The sequence below is a fragment of the Sciurus carolinensis genome, chromosome 4 (genome assembly GCF_902686445.1).
Source record: "Sciurus carolinensis chromosome 4, mSciCar1.2, whole genome shotgun sequence".
In the NCBI taxonomy this organism is placed as follows: domain Eukaryota; kingdom Metazoa; phylum Chordata; class Mammalia; order Rodentia; family Sciuridae; genus Sciurus; species Sciurus carolinensis.
In genome coordinates this window covers 115,384,166-115,408,864 of record NC_062216.1, presented here as the reverse complement: position 1 = coordinate 115,408,864, position 24,699 = coordinate 115,384,166, and the positions used below count along the sequence as shown (strand labels likewise).

At 34.1% G+C, this 24,699-nt stretch overlaps 2 protein-coding genes and 1 pseudogene across 2 annotated transcripts; all 3 read right to left on the bottom strand.

Moving 5' to 3' along the window:
- Positions 1-218: 218 nt before the first annotated feature.
- Positions 219-1,190, bottom strand: LOC124983613 (olfactory receptor 9K2-like). The gene has a single exon (XM_047551017.1). It carries the CDS (start codon positions 1,158-1,160, stop codon positions 219-221), a length of 942 nt encoding a protein of 313 aa, XP_047406973.1. The 5' UTR covers positions 1,161-1,190.
- Positions 1,191-15,748: 14,558 nt separating this feature from the next.
- On the bottom strand, positions 15,749-18,567 carry LOC124982903 (ubiquitin carboxyl-terminal hydrolase isozyme L5-like; annotated as a pseudogene).
- Positions 18,568-20,895: 2,328 nt separating this feature from the next.
- Positions 20,896-21,834, bottom strand: LOC124982541 (olfactory receptor 6C3-like). The gene has a single exon (XM_047549344.1). It carries the CDS (start codon positions 21,832-21,834, stop codon positions 20,896-20,898), a length of 939 nt encoding a protein of 312 aa, XP_047405300.1.
- Between the last annotated feature and the right edge of the window lie 2,865 nt (positions 21,835-24,699).

Genomic DNA, 24,699 nt, shown 5'->3' with positions numbered 1-24,699 from the left:
TCAATTATCCATAATTGCAGGTAGGAGGGAAGGACAAGCCCAAAGAAAAATACTAGTTAAAGATTTGTTTGAATGGTATAATAAAGTATGAAAACATTTTTCAACACTATGGCATACGCATTGATTCTGTAAAATAAAATATTATTGGAGGTCAGTGAGAGAGAGGGTTTAGCACTGAAAATTCTTTCCTAACATCCAGAACATCTTCCATATAATGATCATAGAAGAGAATTTTTCTTCTCTAGCAGTGTTTTAAGAGCCTCTTTGACATCTTTGTTTCTCAGGGAGTAAATCAAAGGGTTCAACATAGGTGTGACCAGGGAATAACATAAGGAGGCCACTTTACTCAGTTTGGGAAACCTGTCAGGGGTGAGGTACATGAAGAAGACAGCCCCATACAGCACACTCACCACTCCCAGGTGAGAGCTGCAGGTGGAGAAGGCTTTCTTGCGTCCCTCAGTGGAAGGAATCTTTAGAACGGTGGACACAATATACATGTAAGAAACAATAATGACTATGATGGTTGGCAAGATAATGATGGTGGCTAAGGTAAAAGAAACCATTCTGTGGATAAAGAGGTCGGAACAAGATAATCTCTGAAGTGGGCGAGCATCACAGTAAAAGTGGTCAATGGCCCGAGAAGCACAAAAGGATAAAGTAAATGTCATGCTGGTTTGAAGAACTGAGCTTATACAGCCACAGAAATAGGAGCCAGCCACCAACTGAGTGCAGAGACATGCTGACATCTGAACAGAGTAGAGGAGTGGGTTGCAGATGGCGATGAAGCGATCATAAGCCATGGCTGCCAGAAGGAATCCCTCTGTCACAATAAAGAGTGCAAATAGAAAGACCTGGGCCACACAGCCTGCAAAGGAGATGGACTTGCTTTCAGACCAGAAGTTGGTCATGGCCTTGGGTGCAATAACAGACGAATAGAAGAGATCGACAAAAGAGAGATTGCCTAGGAAGAAATACATTGGTGTGTTCAGCCGGGAGTCAGTCATGATAATGGCCATCATCCCAACATTCCCTAGAAGGATCATGACATATACAAGCAGAAATATCAGGAAGAGGAGGAGATGGAGTTCTGGGCTGACCTCAAAGCCTACAAGAATGAAGTCAGTCACTTCTGTGTGGTTTCTTCTTCCCTTTTCACCCATGGCAGAAACCTAAGGAGAGGCATAAGGCAAAACAAACTCTTTTTTGGATTCTAGTATTTTAAGTGTAGAAATAGAATATTTACAGATGAAACACTGCACGTGAAACCATTTTCATTTCAAGAAACAAGAGTTTGCATTCAATATCTTTAGGCTCCTGAAATTGTAATTTTATCAAGCATTTAAATCAAAATTTTGTAAGGATTTTAGGAAGAAGTACATTTTAATTGTTTAATTTTTGCACGTCCTTAATTTTGGTTATAATTTACAACTAAAGAATTATCTGTATCTAAAATAGCAGTATTTCATATATTCTAATATAAGAATATTATATATAACTGTACCATGGTGTCTATAACCATTGTTTTATGATAACCAAGTTAGTATTTGAATCATTACATGACAATAACAATTTAAAAAATATTTTTACCTTGTTTTACTTTGATCTATTTAGTTTCCTTATTCATGTAGCAATCTTTGAAAGTAGAAAAAAATAAAGATGATTTATTAGTATGTTAAAATTAACAGCATCAAAGAAACTTTAAAGCTAGAGAAGTAAAATTCTGTAAAGCTATTTTCAAACATAAATGGATTCCCTAAATAAATGCATTTTATTATCTCATTATGAGTCTTTCACTTCTATTAGTATTGATTAATTTAAAAATCATAATCATTTGGCTCCCTTTTTGAAGTGGGGAGATAAGCTGGCAAACAATCCAGTTCTTCCACTACGAGAGATGTATTTCTAACAAGGCCGAGTCAATGAATTAAAGGGGTCTAACTCTGTAGTCAGGGCAGGTAAATTTAAGGCAAAAATCTAAAGGAAGATCTTTTTCTGAATTCTGGTATATTTTATACTTTTTCAAGTGAGGTTAATGGAATAACCGAGGATATTTAAGGACCTTCACAAACTTCTATCATCCAGGCTCCATGATCATCTGCCAGAGTAGTGGCTGTCTGTGATGACCTTAGTTTTTACTCCCGTGAAATTTCTGTTCAGAATATTTTAGCACAGAGACTTTGCTCATCTCTGAGGGAGTCCACTGAGAGAGGAGTAATCATAAAGTTAATTATGGGTAGGCTCTTGGGCTGTTGTCCATGAGGACTGCAGAAACCTCAGATAGAAACAAAGAGTTTAATAATAGTCAAAATACATTGACTATTTTTTCCATCTCTGGTTGTATGTACCCTTTGGGAAGTCTCTCTGGACTTTATTGAAAAGAAAAACTTTATGGTTATTATCACAGCAGGTATTTGTTTATATTATATAGAAATGCTTTAAATTTTGTGGTAAACTACTCTTTAGTGAATTTTAAAAGCCCATTATTATCCCAACATTACTATTTTATTTCTTGTTGACAGATTTATTTCATGATATGGCAAATGCCTTCTAAATCACAAACTGAAAATCAGATGATGTTTGACTTATTCATGCCTTTCTTTACCTAAATACTAAACAAAAAATATAATGAAAGATATGATAGCACTCAATATAATTATAAAAAAATTCTCCAGTAAAAATATTTATTAGAGATCAGAATCTACATGTAAAAATTCCTTAGTAAATACTGCTTGACTGAACACTGGACTAAAAACCACAAGTCATATTACCTTTAATGAGTCTTATATTCTAAAGATCTCTCTTTCCCCTAAATATTCCCATAAATTAATTGCAAGCCTATTTTAGAAAGTTATTTTTATTTTTTATTTTTTATTTTTTTTTCTGTACTGGGGATCGAACTCAGGGCCTTGTGCTTGTGAGGCAAGCACTCTACCTGTTGAGCTATCTCCTCAGCCCTAGAAAGTTATTTTTAATTAAAAATTATTTTTTGAATTTCTCTGGAAGTTTTTCAGTGTAAAGAATAGGATGTTAAAATGATGGGAGTGATTTCTTTTCAACCCCAAATGCCAACAAAAACAATTATTTTTTAACTGACAAATAAAAATTGTATATATGGTGGAATTGATAGATCCAGCTAATTAATAGGTGCACTACCTCATACCTTTTTGATTATGTGCATGCCTTCTTTTGAGATGTCTATTCAGACACTTGTTCCCATTTTGTAATAAGCTTGTTTTCTTGCTAAGGTTCTGTATGAATTCTTTGTGTCCTTTATCAACCTCTGGTCAGCTATATGACATTCAAATATTTTCTTTGGTTTCATATGTAGTTTCTCACTCTGTTTATTTTTCCCTTTCTTTGTGAATGCTCTTTATTTTGATGTAATCTCAATCATCTCATCTGGCTTTTGTGGCTTATAGCTTTAGGATCACATCCAAAAAAGCATTGCCCATACTAATGTCATGGAGTATTTCCCCTATACTTTCTTCTGGTAGTTTTGTAGGTTTGAGTCTCACATTAAAGTCTTTAATCTATTTTGAGTTGATTTTTGTATATGTATATGGTGTGAGATACAGGGGTAGTTTTATTCTTCTCTATGGGGATAGTTAGTTTCCCTAAAACTATTTGTCCTTTCCCATTGTGAATTTTTGGCATGTTTGTCCAAATCATTAAAGGAGTAGAATTATTGAGAAACTCTCTTTTCTGTTTCTTATACTATGTGCCTGTTTTTTTTTTTTCTACCCCATTAGCATGCTGTTTTGGTTATTATAGCTTTTTTGTATAATTCAATGTCAGGTTTGTGATGCTTCCACCTGTGTTCTTTTTAATGAATTGCCACTTTGTCCATTTGGGTTCTTTTGCAGTTCCACACAAATTTAGGAATTTTTTCTATTACTGTGAAAAATGTTATTGGAATTTTCATAGGTATTGCGTTGAATATGTAGCTCACCTTGATAATATGGGTATTTTAGCAATATTATTTTTCTAATTTGTGAACTTGAGCTCTATTTCTCTATTTGTGTCTTCTTCGATCATTTTCATCAATGCTTTATAGTCTTCAGTGTGCAGGTATTTCACATAAGTAACTTTTTTTTCCCTATGTCTTTTCTTGTTTACCTAATTGTAAATGGTTGTGTCTTCATGATTTCTGTTTTGGGAAGTTCATTGTTAGTGTATAAAATACTACTGTTGTTTGGAAGTTGATATTATCCTGCAACTTGGTTGAAATTGTTTATTCTAACAGTTTTGGGGTAGTTTTTAGGGTTTTCTGTATATTTGCTCATTTTTTTTTTGCAGACAGGGACAATTTACTTTTTCTTTGAATTCTTTCTCTTGTCAAATGGTCCTGGTTAAGACTTACAGTACTATGTTGAATAGAAGTGATGGAATGCACAGTCTTGTCTTGCTCCTGATTTAGAGGAAAAGTTTTCAGCTTTTCTGCATCAACTGTGATGTTAGCTCTGGATTTGTCATGTATGGTCTTTATTGTGTTCAGGTACATTTTTTTCTATACATTACTTTTTAGAGTCATTTTCACGAAGGGTTATTGAATTTTGTCCAATGTGCTTTCTACATCTATTGAGAAGTCATAAGGTTTATGTTCTTTGTTATGTTAATGTGGTGTATCACATTTAGAGATTTGCATGTGATGAATCCTCCTTGTGATCCTGAAAAAAATTTCACTTATTCATGGTGAATGATTCAGTGCATTGTTGAATATGTTTTGTTAATATTTGGGGGGAATTTTGAATCTTTCACTAGCATTATTGACTCAATTTTCATTTCTCAAATGAAGTGAATCTCATTTTGGTCTGGCTTTGGTATCACTGCTGGCCTTGTAAAATGAGTATGGAAGTAATTTCTCTTCTTCATTTTTTGGGGGTGTGGGGGGGAGTGCGAGAAGGCTTAGTAATTTTCAAATATCTTAGTATTTCTATACGAGACTATCAGGTTCTGGACTTTCTCTTTAATGGAAGACTTTTTATTTTTACTCAATCTTATTTTGTTTATCTCTTCTCATTTTCTGTTTTTTTCATGATTCATTTTTGGTAGGTTTTATGTGTGTGGGAATTTATCCATTTCTTTTGAATTTTTCAATTTTCTGGTGCATAATTGCTCCTAATTGTTTCTGATGACTCTTTGTATTTCTCTGTTATCAATCATGTTTCCCCTTTAGTTTCTGATTTTTTTTAGTAGATCTAGCTAAACCTTCTCAAATTTGTTTAAATTTTCAAATATAAACTGCTGAATGAAATGGAGAAAATTATGTTATGTACATTCATGAACATATCACAGTGACTCCTACCTTATATATATCTATAAAGCTCGAGTTAAAAGCAATAAGTAAATAGAAGTAAGACTAGGAGAGAAAAGGGAATGGAAGAGGGATGAAGAGAGGGAGAGAAGTACCGGAGACTGAAATGGAGCAAATTTTTCCGTGAAAGTATTATTATGTCAAAGTGAACCACATTATTGTGTATTACTCTAATGCACTAATAAAACCATTTTAAAAAATGAATAATTATATCTTTTAATACAATCTTTTAAAAACAATTCCATCAATGATTAAAGATTATCTTCAACTTATCATATGTTACAAGAGTTTACTAATGATAAGACCCATGTAACAGAATTTTAGCTTTAGTTTATTTATTTATTATTGGCTCATTTTAGTTATACATAGTATTTTTGAATCATTAGGGTTCATTTTGACAAGAGTATACAAGCATGGAATATAATTTGCTCTAATTCAGTCCTCAATACGTCCTCTTTCCCTCTCAGCCTCCCTCCCCCTTTTCTCTACTATAATTATCTTTCTTCTATGTATTCATAATTTTAAAAAATTGTGCCTTGTGGAGATACATAAAGGCAAGTTTCACTGTGATATGTTTATATATGTACACAGGAAAGTTTAGTCAAATTCATGCCACCCCTCTTTCCTTTTCCAATCTCTCCTTCTTCCTTATCAATCTCCTTCCTCTACTCCACTGATCTCTACTCTTTTCATGGAATTCATTGCTCTCCTTTTTTTTTTTTTTCTTTTACATATTTTGGTCTAGGTTCCTCACAGAGAGAAAACATTTGACCTTTGTATTATCAGGGTTCTCTAGAGGAATAGAACCAACAGGAGGTATGATTATAAAGGGATTTATTAGATTAGTTTACACAACCAGAAGCTGGATAGTCAATACTGGTTGCCTGCAGACTGGAGAGCAGCTGTGCAGTCCAAGACACTGAAGCCTCAGAACAAGAGGGACCATGATGCTACCCCAGTCCAAGACTGAAGGCTTCTGGAAACTCCCTGGAGAATCACTGGCAGAGTCTGCTTTTCAAGAGTGAAGGAGTGAGAGTTCGATGTCCTCAGGCAAGCACAGCGGTCATCAAGAACCTGTTCAAGAAGAATGGAGCTTATATCTGCTGCTTCTTTCTTGTCCTTCCAACTTTTATTCCATCCAAACCTCCAATCTATTGGACAGTGCTGCTCACACATAGGAAGGGTGTCCACTTCAGTTCACTATACCACATGCTGATCATTCCTTGATGCACCCTCTTTGACACACCCAGCATCTCTTAATACAATCAAGTTGACAATTCAAATTAATCATTACAGGCTTTGGTTTTTCAGCATCTCTCTTATTTCACTTAGCATAATGGTCTCCAGTTACATCTATTAAGTGGCAAATGCCATAATTTCATTCTTATTTAAGATTTATTAAACTGCATTGTATATGTATACCACATTGTCTTTTTCCATTCATCTATTGATGGGCACTTAGGTTGGTTCGTCAGTTTGGCTATTGTGAATTGTGCTACTATAAGCGTTGATGTGGTTACATTCCTATAGTATGCTGATTTTAGATCATTTGGATCCATAACAATGAGTGGGATTGCTGGGTCTTATGGTGGTTCCATTCCTAATTTTTTGAGGAATCTCCATACTGTTTTTCTGGGTGGGTGCTCTAATTTGCAGGCCCACCAATAATGTATGAGTGTACCTTCTTCCACACATCCTCAACAGCTTTTATTACTTTTTGTATTCTTGATAATTTCCATTTTGACTAGAGTGAAATGAAATATCAAAGTAGTTTTGATTTGCATTTCCCTAATTTCTAGAGATGGTAATCTTTTTTTTTTTTCCATCAATTTGTTGACCAATTGTGTTTCTTCTTTTACAAAATGCTGTGTATTTCTTTTACCCTTTTATTTATTGGGATATTTGGTTTTTGGTGTTAAGTTTTCAAGTCCTTTTTTAGTCTGGATATTAATCCCATGTCTAAGGAGCACATGGTGAAGAATTCCCATTCGGAAGGCTTTCTCTTCAAGCCCTGGTTTCTTTTCTGTGCATAAACTTTTTAATTTGATGCCTTCCCACTTATTGATTCTTGGTTTTATTTCTCATGCTTAAGGAGTCTATTTAAGAAAATCAATGCCTTTGCCAATTTGTTGGAGTGTTGAGCCTACATTTTCTTCTAGCAATTGCAGAGTTTCTGGTCTAATTTCTGGGTCTTCAAACAACTTTGAGTTGATTTTTGTGCAGGACTATAGAGGTCAAGTTATATTCTTCTACATATGGATATTCAGTTTCCAGGTACTATTTGTTAAAAAAGTCTATTTTTTTCCCAGTGTATATTTTTGGCACCTTTGTCATGCATCAGATGGCTATATCTATGTGAATTTGTCTCTGTGCCTTCTCTTGTGATCCATTGGTATTCATGTTTGTTTTGGTGCCAATAGCATAATTTTTTGTTGCTATATCTCTGTAGTATAATTTGAGACATTGGGGTATCTGGTATTGTGATACCTCTAGTATTGCATTGAATCTGTATAATGCTTTTGGTAGTATGGCTATTTTGACAATATTAATTCTGCCTAAACAACAACATGAAAGGTCTTTCCATCTTCTAAGGTCTTCTCTAAATGTTTTAATACAGAGGTCTGTCACCTCCTGCATTAGATTTACTTTCAAGTATTTTATTTTATTTTTGAGGTTATTGCAAATGTTATAATTTTCCTAATTTCCTTTTTAGCAGATTCATTATTAAAGTATAGGAAAGTGATTGATTTATGTATGCTGATCTTGTATCCTGCTACTTTTCTGAATTCATTTATCATCTATAGAAGTGTTCTGGTGACATTTTTTTTTATCTTCTAAATATAAGATATGTCATCAGCAAACAGAGATAATTTGAATTATTATTTTTTAAAAAATTTGTATCCCTTTAATTTCCTTCTCTTGTCTGACTGCTCTGGCTAGAGTTTCAAGGACTGTGTTGAATAGGAGCGATGAGAATGATTACACTTATCTTATTCCTGTTTTAAGAGGAAGTGTTTTCACATTTTTCTCCATTCTATGTGAGCTGGCCTTGAGTTTGTCATACATAAACTTTATACTTTTGAGGTAAGTTCCTTCATCTCTAGAGTCTCTAGTGTTTTAAAACATGAATGGGTGCTGGACTTTGTCACATTCTCTTTATTCATATATTAAAATAATCATGTGATTCTTGTTTTTAATTGTATTTATGTGGGAAATTAATTGATTTGCATATGTTGAACCAACTTTGCATTCTGGGATGAAACCCACTTGATCATTGTGCACTATCTTCTTAAAGTGTCTTTGAATGAAATTTGCCAATATTTTATTCAGAATTTTTACATCTATATTCATCCAGGATGTTGGTCTGTGGTTTTCTTTCCCTGATGTGTCTTTGGTTTCATATCTTGATTATAATGGCTTCATAGAATGAATATGGCAGTATTTCCTCATTTTGTATTTCATGGAATAATTTGAGAAGGATTCACAATAATTCTTCTTTAAAGGTCTGGTAGAAAGAACTCAGCTGAGAATCTCTCTGATCCTGGGATTTTATTTTTTGGAAAACTTTTAATTCCTGTTTCAATGTCATTGCTTGATATTGGTCTGTTTAAATTTTCTTTATCATCATGGATCAATTTGGGTAAATCATATGTCTCGAGGAATCTTTGTGATTTTCTAGTTTATTAGAGTATAAATTTTCAAAATAGATTCTCGTGATCCACTGGATTTCACTAGCGTCTTTGGTGCTATTTCTTTTTTCATGTCCAGTTTTATTAAGATTCTTGGTTTGTATTTTCATTAGCTTTGTTAGGGGCAGTTATGATTCGTCGATAACTCCCAGAAAAACCCTCCGCAGACACAGGTCTCACATGAGGAACTTTTGTTTTATGTGGATGATTCACATCCGCTCAGGGAAAAGGGAAGAAGAAAAAAAGAAGATGGCGCATGGTTTCTTCTCAGACATTGGAATTTCGTGGGCTGGGAGGAACCAATCATGGAGGAGAATTATTACAGACTGACTGATGGACCAATGACATATTAGAATGTAATGTGGGAGGCAGGAAGATTACCGCAATGTAAGCCGGAAATTCCTGTAACGGGAGAGGTGGGCGGAACGCAGATTGACAAGTGGTTGGGAAGCCGGATTCCTTACATTCTCCCATTTATTTTTTTATAAAAAAGTAAAAAAATCTTGCTCTCCAGTTATTTTTGAAGCCTTCTCTCTCCTTCCTGCCTAGGTGACTGGAGTTGGTTTTGCAGGTGAGATGTAAAAAGTTTATTCTCCTTCTAGGCTTCCAAAGGCAGATGATTTTCATGGACTTCATTTTCTGGATTTGACTGATCTCCTATTTCTACACTAACTGCCTGTTCCCAATTCTGACTTCATTTACCCCTCTACTACTAGGAACTCCTTCACTGCTGTAGGGAAAAGGGGTGATGACCGATCTGACTTCTTCGAGCTGGAAGTGGGCAGCGTGGGGCAAGCAGTTTGGAGGTTCCTTTTTAGAAATCGGTTCAATTAAGGGGTTCATGGTAGAAGTCTGGTTGTGGGAGAGCAGGCTGTAAAGGCATCTGGGGATGTGTGCTTCTATGAGAGAAGAACAAAAAGACATGAGTACTGAAATGAGATTGACACAATACAAATGTTACAGGATCTGGAACATGCTAATGCATATTATAAAGATGAGAGAAGTTAATAATTCCTCACCAGGGGGTGGAAGAACTGAGAAGTTGTTCCCATAACAAGGTCTAGCAAAGGCTGGAGAGGACAGGCCTTCATTTGGGAGCTTTAACATTGTCTAGGTTATCAGGAATGTGAACACAACATTTAGTAGAGATTTCTATACTTCTGTTACTAGCAAACATAGATTAAGCCTACCTGTGTCTGTAGACCTTAAACTGACTAAAAACTTATGACTCTAGCAGTTTCTCTTGATAGTTACTATTATTTTTAAATGCCCAAGAATGGCTATACTTTGGTTTTAACTGATTTGCTAGGTGTTTAAGATCAAGCTGGTCAAAGTGACCTGTTCCTGTCTGTTAAAGAGTCAGCTGAGTTTCCACAGGGGTCACTCATAGAGAACTTAAGAGCAGCTTCTTAGCTCCATAGTGCCATTTGGTTAGGCAGGGTCTTTTCGATGACGTGGCTTTCCTTGACAGCATCAGGGATGTCTCCCTTTTTCCATGGCCCTCCTCTGCAACAGATGTACTGAGTGGCTTTTTCTCTAGCGGCCCCATCAATCTCCTTGGTCAGGAGGTTGTGTGACCCAGAGTTGCAAAGCTCCTTGGAGAAGTCCTCTTGTTCCCTGGGTTCAGGCTGACTTTGAGGGCAAGACCCAAATATGGACTTTTCTTGACCTCTGTATTAAATCTCTATTTCTAAGTTTGATCTTAACCATCAAGCAAGTCAGTCTCACCAGTCATAAAGTAAGAGTACTGGGCTTTAGCTTTAATGTCTATAACTTTACAGTTATTTACCCCCTTTTTTCTAATTGGGGTTTACATTATTTGTTTTATAGGTGATAGCTTACTATTCCAAGTTAATTTACGGTGTTAGCTCTTGAAGCAGTACTTCTGCAAAATATTGATCAGGCAACAATTAGAGTTTACAAGGAAAATACAAAATGGAATTACCAACAGTAAAACTTTCAGTTTGTGCAATAGCTATCTTGAATTTTGGCTGAGTTCCATTTTTGCTATTGCATATTACACTCTTTCTTAAATGTCATTTTACATATACCCTATTGATGACAGGTCCTATGATAGAATATTAAATGATAGGTTTACCATTACAGACAAGTTTAATTTGGAGAACAGCAGCTTGATAAATTTTCTGCTTTAAAGGCATGTATACCTGGAAAATATGAACACATTTAATATACAAAGAATAATGTTTTTAAGTATGTTACTCTATGGAATAACCTTATAAATTAATCAGAGGTCTCTAACAAACACATTTGAGTAATCCCATACATGTTGACTCCAATTCACTCATCTTATTGTAGAAAAACCAAGATATCAGACAAGTGTACCAACAGTATTTGGTATTTGCCGTCTCTTTCCTGTTGAAGAAAATTCCTAGAAAAATTGATGTTAGACATTTTATAAACATTAATATTTTATTAGTTTGACCACCTAGAGACTTCTGAGTTAATTTTAAGGACATTTTACTTTTATTAGTTTACCCAATTTAAATTGAACCTCATTAAATCACATGAATTAAAAATATTTGGATCCATTTTTAAAAATTTAATTTTTATGCATGCTTATATTTAACACAAAAGCAAAGGCCTTGTAATATTTACCTCCATTGAAATGCAATGGATGTTCAAAAATAACTCTAGAGTTGGATAAAAAGAACTGATCAAAAATCATTAACCTAGGTCTGTAGGATCAAAATTGTGAGGTCAAAAATACAGCATTTAAGAAAAATAAAGTCCTAGAAGAAAAATGATAATGGTTATTAATTAAAGCATGAGAAAATGAGAAGGAGAGAAAAGTTGAAAGGGAGAAAAGTATTCTGAGTTGTAGCCCAGGAGAAATTTAAAATGGACACTTTTTTTTCTTGGGTTTGAAACTGGTCTCACATTGAGTCTTTCTTCATTTACATTTCAATGTAACCCTTGACTGAGATCTGAATCTGAAAGGGGCTAATATGTTCTAGCAGAGATTTGATGCTTAGGTCCTTTTAATTTCTTGAGCCTGCAGGGAGAATTAAGAAGCGAGAAAGAACAGATTTGAAAATAAGGAATCAGCCAAGAGAGTTCAGGTTTTACTCCCTCCATGTCAGCCACCTCCAGTAAAGGAACTAGAATGTGTGTACGAGACCACGTGGTTGGGGGACTTGGTGGGCTGAATGGAGGAACGGAAGGAGAAACAGAATGAGACAAAGAAGAAGAATGGACAGGGGCTTCTGCAGTCGGAGACCTGTAAGGAGATGACTCATAGCTGGATTGAACTCAGAAGGGAAAGAAGGGTTAAAAGGTGGGGGAGAAGCCAAGAGAGGTTTAGCCTGAAAGAAAGGAAAAACACGAAGGGGAAAAGTTCCTTTCCATTCACCAGGTTGCCCACATATGTACTTAATTATAACTAGTATAATTAGGCATATAATTTTACCTAGTATAAAGCTAGAATTTAGGGTGTCATAAATAGACCATTCTGACTTACTAACTAAAGGACAATTTAGCTCTGATTCAGGGAATAGGTGAAGGGGTTTGAGATGATTTAATAAGCATCTCAGGGGCGAGTTTGCTGGGCTGGATATCCCGAATCCCATGGTAAGCTGAGACCCACCAGGCTAGTGATTTTTGGCGTCCCAAGAACCATGGTGCCAGGCAACAAGAGGTTAGAACAAAGGTCTGGTCGTCACCTAGAACCAGTGTTTAACCAGGCATGAGCCGAGAGAGAGTTTGAAGACCTGGCCAGGATTTCGAGCGAGACGCAGTGGGAAATAAGAGAGAGAGCTTCAAACCCTGAGAAAGAATCTCAGCACCATAAAATTCAGGAATCCACCCAGCAACTAGGACCAACTATGGGGACCAAGGAGGTACGCCCACACCTCGGCAGTTGGGCGGCGGGAGCCACGAGGGGGAAGCCGCAGAGCGGCGAGAGAGAAGCCGCGAGCCGGCGGAGGGAACCATGGGAATGGCCACTTCTCAGATAAGGGGGGGCTGCGGCGGGAGTCGCAGGTGGCTGAGATGTGTTTAAGTGGTCAGAGGCCTGCCTAAGGGGAACTCACCAATTTTGGAGTCCGGTGTTGTATGCAGAAAACTGGGCATCCAGGTAAATGGAAGGTGAGCCTGAATCTGTGGGTGCCGGGGCTATTGGATGGGATTTCGCTTGCTTAGTCAGTGGAAAAAACTCATCCCCGGTCTTCGGCACCAGATGTTAGGGGCAGTTATGGTTCATCAATAACTCCCAGAAAAACGCTCTGCAGACACAGGTCTCACACGAGGAACTTTTATTTTATGCGGACGATTCACATCCGCTCGGGGAAAAGGGAAGAAGAAAAAAAGAAGATGGCACATGGTTTCTTCTCAGACATTGGAATTTCGCGGGCTGGGAGGAACCAATCACGGAGGAGAATTATTACAGACTGACTGATGGACCAATGACATATTAGAACGAGTAATGTGGGAGGCAGGAAGATTACCACAAAGTAAGCCGGAAATTCCTGTAACGGGAGAGGTGGGTGGAACACAGATTGGCAGGTGGTTGGGAGGTTGGATTCCTTACAAGCTTGGCCAGGGGTTTATCAAATTTGCTTATCCTTTCAAAAGAGCAACTCATTGAATTCATTGATCCTTTGGTAAATTTTATTCTCAGTTTCAGTGATTTTTGGTTCTGATTTTAATTATTTCCTATCATTTACTAATTTTAATGTTAGTTTCTTATTCTTTTCCTAGGGTCATGAGGTGTAATGTTATACCATTTATTTGGTATCTTTCCAGTTTCTAAATGTAGGGACTCAGTTCTATAAATTTTTCTCTTAGAACTTGCCTTCAATGTTATTATAGGAAGATGATTTTTATTTCCTGCAATTTTGGTATCATTTCTAATGCTTGAGACTTATTTCTAATGCCTACTTCTCCTTTAATTGACTCTTCTTCTAGTGCAATTCTTCCCTATTTTGGTTTTCAGTTTTCTTTTTCATCTCTTCTGTATGAAATATCTCACTGAGTATGTTTGTAGTGTAGGCCTAGTATTTATGAAAACTTTTAGTTTCTGCTTAGCATGGAAAATTTGAATTTCAACTTCAATTTTGAAGGAAAGTTTTGCTGAATATATTAATCTTCATTGGTGACCATTTCTTTCAGGGCTTGGTATATATTGTTCCAAGCCTTCCTGACTTCTAGTGTCTGAGTTGAGAAATCAGTTCAAATCCAAATGAATTTATCTCTATATGTGACCTGTTGGTTTTCTCTTGTGGCTTTTAAAATTCTATCCTTATTTTGTATATAAGGCATTTTCATTATAATGTGTCTTGAAGAGAATCTCTTTTAAGCTTGCCTATTTGAGTTCTATATGCTTCTTATATTTGAATTGCCATCTTGTTCCTAAGATTTGGAAATCAGTGAATCTCACCATTGTGTGCAGCCACAAGAAATTGATTAAAAATACCTAGTGGTAAATGACAGAAAGATTAGTAGAGAAAAGTGAGCAGGGAATGGGGATAGAGAAGGGGAAGGAGAGGTACTGAGGTCTGAAGTAGAACATGATTTATTTCATGTTTTTATAATTATGTCAAAATGGATTTTACTGTCATCTATAACTAAAAAGGTCCAATAAAAAGAAAAACTATGCAATCCTTTACTATGTATTTTGAAGCCTTCATCTACCCCAGTGATTCTTAAATTTGATCTCTTCATATTATCCCAGATTTCTTGAATATTCAGGTCATGTGTCTCAATATCTTTTATTTATTATTGACTTTTTTTTCAAGATTATATACTTTGTTTTGAAGGCCTGAAAATCTGTCTTCAAAGTGTCTAATCTATTGGTGATTCTTCTTATTGAATTTTTATTTGATTTTTTTGAATCTTTTATTTCTAGGATTTTCATTGGCTCTTTTCAGAGTCTCTATTTCTTTATTGAAATGATATTTCACTTTCTGTATTTTTTCTCTGAATTCACTCCGTACATCTACTTTTAGCTCATTTGAACATTTTAGTTGTGAACTTTTTAAACTATTTCTCTGACATTTTCTTCTCTCTGATTTCAATGGAATCAATCATTGCACTGATGTGGGTTGTTTAGGTGGTTTGCTTTTGTCTCTTTCTTTTTCATACTGCTTATGTCTACCCTTCTGTTGGGATGGTTATAGATTCTTAATTTATGCAAGAAACTGGTGAACTTCTTTCTTTTAAGAGTCTCAGATTGGGCAAGTCTCAGGCACTGATACTTTTATTTAATGTGTGTACTCTGCTTTTCCTAGTATCTGCACCACTAAAAAAGACACTAAACCCTTAAGAGCAAAGTCACATACTAATTAAGCTTGAAAAAAACAAACACTTGTTGATTGTGTTCTACACAGTTCCACTAATCCATATATAAACTTGCATTAATGTTCTGGAATTAGGCTAAAAAGTTAGTTATTGAAGATACTAAAATTGCTATTATATAGGGACTGAAAAGATATGTCTTTGAATAAGAGGTAGATTGTGTAGCCATAAAGTATACTATTTTATGACATTATTCATGGCTCCCATAGTATTTTGTGCTTTTAGAAGATAGGATTAGGAATCAAGGTGTTAAACATTTTTTTCTGTGATAATTTTAAGCATAGATAAAAGTTGCAAAAATAGTACAGAGTTCCTGTATATATTTCAATCAACTTCCACTAAATGAAAAGTCTAATTATCAAATTAACTTTGATGCAATACTATAAACAAAAATATAAACTTTGTTTGAATTTCATTGATAGTTTGTTAGTATTTATTTATTTTTTCATCTGATATTTTCAATCTTGTATCTTTTTTAACTTTTGTATTTCTTCTTCAATAAGCATCTGATTTTTGGCAACTTTTGATTGAGTAACACCTAACATGTTACTACCCTAATCTGTATCCATAGGATCCTCTGCAAGTTGATTTTGTAACTCTGCTATCTTTTGTTCATATATCATTTTTCTGCCAGACTCAATGGCCATTAAGTTGAATCAAATTTCACCTTTACCATACTTTTGTATTCTTTTTTTCTATGACTGGCTGCACTGAGCTGATCCAGTCATCCTGATTGCATGCACCTAAATTAATTGGTCCTTTTCTTAATCCTTCTAATTCTTAACAGGAACATAAATGATGAAGTGAAAAGCATCTCAGTCTTTGGCTTATGTCTTTGTATCAAATTCAAACATTTGCTGTCTGGTAAAACTGTGGTATAGTTGTTGAATCACATCCCAATTGCTCAGGGTCAAACCCTTTATAGCTGTGTCAAAACTTTGTGAAAATTCTTTAAGCTCTGATAATATGGCTCCAAAATGGACATCAAATGGCTTGAATAGCACATGCATTGTTGATTATCTGCTTCGAAAAAATGTCATGTCAAGTCTGCATCCTGAAGAATAGAGCCTGCAGCTTCTTTGGAAAGAAATATTAAACCATGAACTGGCTTTAATTTTTCAAAATTTTCAAACTCTAGAAACCTTGTTTCTTCTACTTGGGCTCCTTGCGACTGAATCCTTTGATGAACTTGATGAAGACTCAGGGTGCTTTCCATGAGGTACCACTGCTGGTCATGGCTGCCCAAACCCCCGACCTCCAGTTCTCTGCAGCCCCTGCACCAGCTGCCACCTGCCACAGATCTCAACAAACCTGCCTTAGAGCTCCTTGGGCAGACTCATTCTCAGAACAGTTTGACATCATCTAAGAATCTAGGGTTGTTAAGACTTTTTTTTTTCAAGTAAACCTAGGGACTCATTTAATTCTTTCAACAATTTTATGAGGTATGTATAATTAATATCCTTCATTAGTCAGAGGCATTGTCCTTTAGGTATATTAAATAACTCCCCAAATTACAGAGAGAGAGAATTGAAAATGTAACACTTATCAAGCAAAATGAAATGCATTTGATCAAATCATGCCATAAATGTAAGATATGGAAAATGACAAACCCCATAATAATGTGGCATGAAAAGAGGGACAGAAGAAGAAGGCAACACATTGGTAAAATTGATCCTTTCCCAATACATCCTTTCCTAGTGACAGGACAATTCCTGGAAAGGAAGCAAACATCATCCAGTGACAAGAAACTCCCTGGGGAGGAGATATCCATCAAGTCAAGTATCTGACAGGGCACCAAAGCATTGACCCTTCCCCAAATAAATCCTTTTCCAGTGACAGTACCATGGAACCCTGAAGGGAACGAGATAAGCACTGTACGCAGATCCCAGACTCTCCATTCTTCCCAAGTAAAAATATTGCCCAGTAAAAACAAATTTCAAATTCTCACAAACCTGTTTCCTGAGTGCCCAAACTGACATAGCTCTATCAATAATTAAGTCACCTCTCAGTGTAACCTATATAAGTACAGGTTCTCCATTTGGCCAGTGGCTCATTTTCCATCCGGAAAGTGCCTTCACTAGAAGCATGACTCCATTGCTGAGTAAAGACTCTGGTGGTCCATGAAGTTTGCACCCAGCTTGGTCATTTTGTGCTAACAATAATAAGTATGTACAAAATACCACCACGAAATCCATCATTCTGTATAATTAATATGCACCAATAAAAATCTTACACATGAAAAGATGACTGAAATTATGATAAATTGGTGAGAGTTTAACTTTCTGGAGAACAGAGAGTGAGAGTCTAAACGTGACTTCAGAGTTTTTAGTAGTAGGGTCAAGAAATAACATCTCCTATGATAATATTCTACATACTCTATTTTGTATTATGCAAACCATAAGCAATATATATTTTATGAATTCCCTTAGAAGATAAATACTGTTATTTGTAATTTATAGTAAATGAACAAAGTGAAATGGATGTAGAGAATTTCAATATTTCAGAGATTATAGCTTGCGATTATGGGATACGTCTACTTTTTTAACATCACAAATCAGATTCATGAATTTACAATACAATGACTTGCATTTGAAATAATGTATTAGAAGTTTCTGATAAGTACCAAAATTGTTAAAGAACATTCTATTATGATTATTCAGGTCATATTTAATTATCTTATGACAGGATTGGGGGATATTGTGATGAAAAAGGGTGATTATGTCCTAAATGTTCTAAAATTCTCATGGGGAGAAATAGTCCAGGCAGTTATCATTGACAATGATAGGAGGTTGGATTTTTTACTGTTTGCCCTATCAGAATTATGATCAATTCCACAATCATTACTAAATGTGAGCTCCTTTTAGTCCTAAACCTATGATAATCTTGTCTTCTTTTGCTGTCACTTTAGTTTTCATTCTTATCGTGTATTTTGTGTTATAAAGAATTAAATTATTTCCTGATTAAAAAGATTTGTAAGTCAATTATCTGTCTTTCACTATGGAATTGTTAAAGACTTTGGCAGAACACCAACAGTAAATACCTCTTGTAGAAAAGGCAAAAGAAAATAGAAGTAAAGAAAGCTCAGGAAACCAAGTGATAAACAAATGGCCAAGTGATGTTAGAAAAATAAAGTTCTCTTTGCCTAGAATATCCATTTCATCACATTTGTATTTACTGGTACTGCCTACTAGATAATGCAGATGTTGTGAATAATCCCCTTTTACCTTGATATTGATCTAGTACTTGATACATTTTTAGAAAAATTAATTCTACAGAAAAATATCTAACATTTTAAGTAGAGTGGAGTGGAAATGGTATTATCTTATTTACCTAAAGGGTTGGCACATACTTGCAATTCTGTTTTTTTTAAAAATATATTTTGAATAATGTCTAAATTTTCACAATCACTTAAAAATTTGGAAGAACATAGAAGATTCTGATTCTGATTATAGAATACTGTTAACATCCATATGTAGATGTTGAGGTAGAAAAAAGTGTATGCATAATCACTTATTTTATTATTTATAAGATATTAACTCAGATTGTTTAACTTGTATTATTTCATAGTTGTCCTCTTTTGTGCATGGACTTAAATTAAAAAAAAATAAAAGTTTCCTGGATATATATTGAGCAACACTTGAAATAGTTTGAAGTGACCTAGAAATCTAGGGTATAGTGGTTGATATAACATTTTTCCCCCAAATACACCTGGGGGAATAATATACATGGACTGAGTAGAAGATGAATTAATGATTCATGATATGGGTGAAAGCCATAGAGAGCTATTGGGAAAAATTTTGAAAATGGAGGACTTTATAATCTTATTCTCATTTTATGTTCAGAAAACTCTGGGGTTTATTTTCTGATTGAAGTTCATGCACAAAGCAAACAGGAAAACTGTGCAAATCATACATATTAAATAATCTGAGATAATATCTTATAATTTTATTTTTGAGGATAAACTCTAAAGGAAATTTTATGTATCTTCTTTTTATAAAGAAAATAATCCACTTTTTTCTTTACCAGGTGCATTTTTTAAATTGATATGTGACTTTTTAACATTTTATTATTTATCATAAAATAAATTTAATATAATTTATTTTGTTAGGTGGAATGTGTACCTATCATCCAACTTCAACACTTGAATTTTTTATGATTATTTTAAAGCATGCTAACTGTGGTATTATTAAATGACTTAGAACTAATGTTGGGAGACCAGTGGTAAAATTGAGTAGAAAATTAATGAAATATTTTTATGTATAATTTCAGTTGAAAGTATTAAAATATGTAGTTTTTCAGTTATTTGTGGGTAAATATATTTTGCTCTTGATATGGTAGTAATTAGGGAGTGTTTCAAAGCTGTGATACAATCTTTAAAAATGGTTTCCCAAGGATGTTCTTACGCTCATCTTGATCTTATTCATTCATTTCAGTTTAATTTCTACATATTGTTTTATTGAGGCTTCAATTTTGTAAAGCAATGCCATGATTATTGTAGAAAGTGGTATCAGTAATCAGATAAATCAATGAAATAGAAGACAGGACTTAAAAACATTCATTTTTATCTGATCACTTGATTTTTAACAAAGGTGTCAAAGTACTCAAACAGGAAAGGAGAGTCTTTGACAAAAGGAGGCAGGATAGTGGAGCTAAATATCCTCTTGGAAAAAAATGAATCATAAATCCTCTACCTCACAAAAATGAATTTGAGTTGAATCACAGACATAAAAGTGACAGCTAAAAAATATAAACCTTTTCCAGAAACATTGGTGAATATCTTTGTAACTTGGGAGTAGCCAAAGTAGCTTTCTCTAGTCTTAGAAAGCATTAACCATAGAAGATCCAGAATTAGGGTTCATCAAAATTAAAAGTTTGTCATTGAAAGATGCCTTTACCGAGAGTAAATTGTATAGAATGACATCTTTAAAATAACTTCATAAATTTAGGTTTATAAGTGTAAGGATTTTTTTCTTAGATTGAATTCTTATAAAATCCACGATAGGGTTGTCTATAGTTAAAGAATGGTTTATCTGCTTCTTATTTGATGATTGAAAATGCATTGTGACACTTCATTGTTTTTTTCTGCTTGTGAATAAAGAAGTATGACTTGTTAAAAAAAGGAATTAGTCTACCACATAATAATACTGAAAAACTTTATTTCACCTTCTGCTATTATTCTCTTACTACTTCTTATTATAATTATTATTAGTATTAACATTCATTTTGTTACCAGGCAAGGATGAAAATTTTTGAAGTCCACATCTATCTTGACCCTCTTTCCATCAAGCTAAATGCCCTTTGTCTGTTCCAAAGCAAACTACTTTTATTTAAAATGATAGTCAAAGGATTTTCTCCTTTGTCCAAATATATTTGAATAAAATATTTGAAATAACAGAAATTTCTGAAGAAATATTTAGCTTTACCAAATTTTTTAAGTATCATATGGGAGAAATTTTAACAAGGAAATGGGGAAAAAAAAACCAAACCTAACAACTGTAAATTAAGGAAAGAAAGTTTTGAGAGGTTATGTATAACAGAAAACATTTACAAGAACTTTATTTTCTAGCATCACTAATACTTTCATTTACCAGAAAGAAGCATAACTTTTTGGATGGTGTCCTTAAAGGCTTGCTTCACTTGTTGATTTCTCAGAGTGTATATAAATGGATTCATCATGGGAGCAACAGAGGTATTGAGAATAGCGACTCCTTTGGTCAATGATGCTCTTTCTTTTGCAGAGGGATTAGCATACATGAATATGCAACTTCCATATGAGATGGAAATGACAATCATGTGAGAGGAGCATGTAGAAAATGCCTTTTTTCTCTGGCTGGCAGACGGGAGTTTCAAAATTGTCCGAATGATGAACATATAGGATAGAATTATTAATGCCAAAGTGAAAAGCAGAATCACTATTGCAGAATAAAATCCAATCACTTCTAGGAGCCAGGTGTCTGAGCAAGATAATTGCAATAGGGGGAAATAGTCACAAGCAAAGTGATCAATGACATTGGAGCCACAGTAATCTAACTGGAGAAAAAGAATAACTGGTGGGAAGATGTTTAAGAATCCTGCCAGCCAAGCACAAAAGACAAGCAATATGCAGACTCTCTTGTTCATAATGGTGGTATAATGTAGGGGTTTGCAAATGGCTACATAGAGATCATAGGACATGGCTGTTAGAATGTAAAACTCAGTTATACCCATGAAGATGAAGAAAAACAACTGAGCTGTGCAATTATTATATGAAATTGTTTTGTCCTTAGTAATAATTGTGCCCAGAAATCTAGGGATACAGACAGTTGTAAAGGTAATTTCTAATACAGAGAAGTTCCTGAGGAAGAAATACATAGGAGTCTGTAGATGCGAGTCCACCAATGTGAGAGTAATGATTGTCAAATTTCCAGTAACACTCAATATATATGTGATAATTAAAAAGAGAAAAATCACAATCTGAAGCTCTGGGTCATCTGATAGCCCTAGTAGAATGAATTCTGTAGGTATAGTGTGGTTTTTCATTGTCAATCCTTTTTTCCTCCCCTGTAGAACATGACGTGTATGTTCCCCTATAATGTAAAAATATTAGCATGGGATTGAAGACAGGATGAAACGCTTTAAAAATATTCATAAAATATGAGTGTTATGTTTAATTAAATAAAACCTTTTGTTCACTAGTAACTCCCTCCCATTCCCATTCTATCTTACATCCTAATAACTTGTATTATCAGAAGTCAAATATTGCTCTCTCTGCATTGAAAAATACACTGTTACAGGCCATGGACAAAAGGTTCTGGTGATAATACTTAAATAGAAGCTATTTTCTTATTTTATTTCTTTAAAATCAAGTTTCTAATTAAGTACAAAAACATTTACTTTATAAAAACCATGAAAATATGGTAGTTAATTTTTCCTTTCCACAATATTACAAAACTAGTCTAGAATAAAGTGTAATCAAAATAAGAGTTGAAAGTCTTCAAAGTTTATTTAGGCTTACCTTCAGATATTATATTTTGAGAAACTCGGGCCCATGTAGTTTAGGTAACTTTCACAGGTTTAACAACCAGTCACGGTAATCATCGTCTCACTTTAAAAACTACATGTTTTTTCATGGAAATGTGTTAGCATCCTCTCCTGAATTTCCAACTTCAAAGTCTGGCTAATACGATTACCCTCCTTGCCTCATTTACTTTTCTAATAAAAAGACAAAAAGCACAAACAAATCATTGCCTGGAAATTTTCATTCATAAAATGCATGATTCAATCATTTTTACAATATTGCTGTAGCTAATGAAAAATTGGATGACCAAAATACATTTACTGGGAAGAAGATGTTCTTTCAGACAGAGAATGCCCTGTTTAAATCCTGTCTCCATCACAGTATAACATTTAAACATAGGGAAAAATGATAAAAAGGACAATCCAGGCCTGTTGCTGTGTTTTGCCTTGGGACCCCATTGATGGTATTTCCATAGGTAAGTTTGTTATTCTCTAACATAACACATATTCCATTCCATTTTTACATTTCACAATGCAATTCGCACATACAATTGTAGATTTAAAATCCTTTTAATACTGAAAATTAAAAATATAATTGAAGATTAACAAACTTATTTTCTGGTATTTCTTGATGATTGAGTCTGAAATTCTACTATCTGGGTTTCTTAAATAATCATATTTCACAGTTGGCCAATTGGTTCAGCAATTTATTTGAATTCCTTTGTACTTCCAAAACAAATGTGGTAATTTAACCTGTTTGTGGATCTGTAAAATTTCGCTCACTTTAATTAGAGACCAGTAATATTTGACCAGCAAGATTATTAATTCTTTGTGCAGTAAACTTGTTGGAACATTTTATAATATTACAATCAATCCTGCTACTCTCTCTCTCACAAGATCCATGTATAAACGGTTTAGGTTGAATAAAATACTCTTTCATTTGTCCCTTTGTAGATAATATAAAATACTTACTGAAAACTTTTTCTTTGCATTTACGTGAATGTTTTAAATATTTTGCAAACCTATAGTTCTACAAGCACATAATATTTTCCTTAGACTTCAAAGAATGTTACATTTTCCCGTCAATGCCAATTTGAACAATATAAAATAAGGACTATTTCAATCTATGCATGTTACACAAGTGGAGTTGAACTTATTTTTATCTGTCTCTTATTACCTTGGGAATTCATTAAGTAAACAAAGAGTGCCAAGAAAAGTAATCATTAAAAAGTACAGGTGAATCAACATTGGTCTTTTTATTAGTATTGATAAGGAAGCATAAAATGTATTGATGTTAATGAAGCAAGTACATAAATAACATGTGATATCGGGTGTATAAAATTTTGATTCAGAATTTGATTTTCCTATGGTTGTTTGAATTCTTACTTTTTTCTTTGAGAAATTCTGGTCCTATCTTCAGGAGCATTAGCATATTTGTATCCCTTGAATTTTGGCAACTCAGTCAAATCTTCCTTACAATAATGCAGGGAGAAATGGAAAACACTGCTTAAGTTTCTTGTCTGACTAAGTGTCCTCGGAAATGGCCAATGTTAAGGATCTAAGATGAGTATTATCCCTCTATCGTCACTTACATTTAGGGAGATCCTTCCTATGCCCATAATTAATGTCATAGCAATATTTGCTAAAAGCTGCATTTACTTCCCTTCACTGTATCATATACTTCCATTAAACTGTTGCTTATAGTTATACATATGACATCCTCTTACGGCAAGAATAGTTATGAACCAAGAAAACAAATGTTTAGAAATCTGGTATTTAAATTTATCTATTTAAAATTTTTCTACATTGAGAGATAAAATTTTATGATTAGAAAAGTAAAATATTCACATACCATATATATATGTAACATACATTTTCTATTTAGCAGTTTCTTCTTATTTTTCATTATATAACAAATATACAAAGCATGTGTGTATTTAATTCCAGAAGTGTGATCACTGATGGATTGGAAGATGAGAGTAAATGAAAGTGGGACAGAAGAGAGAAAATAGGGAAGGATGAGTAAGCCACTAGTTAACTCATAGAAAAATACAATGGCACTGAGTTGGGTTGAATTTATAATTGATATGCGTTATAGTAGGCATTGAAATTACTGATTCAACATTCTTATGTAGAAATAATAAAAACTATTTTCTACTTATGAAAACTATATTTCATGGCCTTTGTTTTTAAATAAAAATAGCTATTATTTTTCTATTTTTCTCCCTAAACCCTTTAACAATAATAAATATAACAATAATTGTTTGAGATTTATTGATTATCAGGCATTGACTAAATATTTTGCTTATCTCATTTTTTCTAAACAGAACAAAAACCATATGAGGCAACTTATATTCATGTAAAAGCTTGAGGAAGAAAGAAGTTAAG

Excerpts from the sequence above, each read along its gene's own strand:
- LOC124983613 (XM_047551017.1), bottom strand. The coding sequence starts at position 1,160 with ATGGGTGAAAAGGGAAGAAGAAACCACACAGAAGTGACTGACTTCATT.
- LOC124982541 (XM_047549344.1), bottom strand. The coding sequence starts at position 21,834 with ATGAAAAACCACACTATACCTACAGAATTCATTCTACTAGGGCTATCA.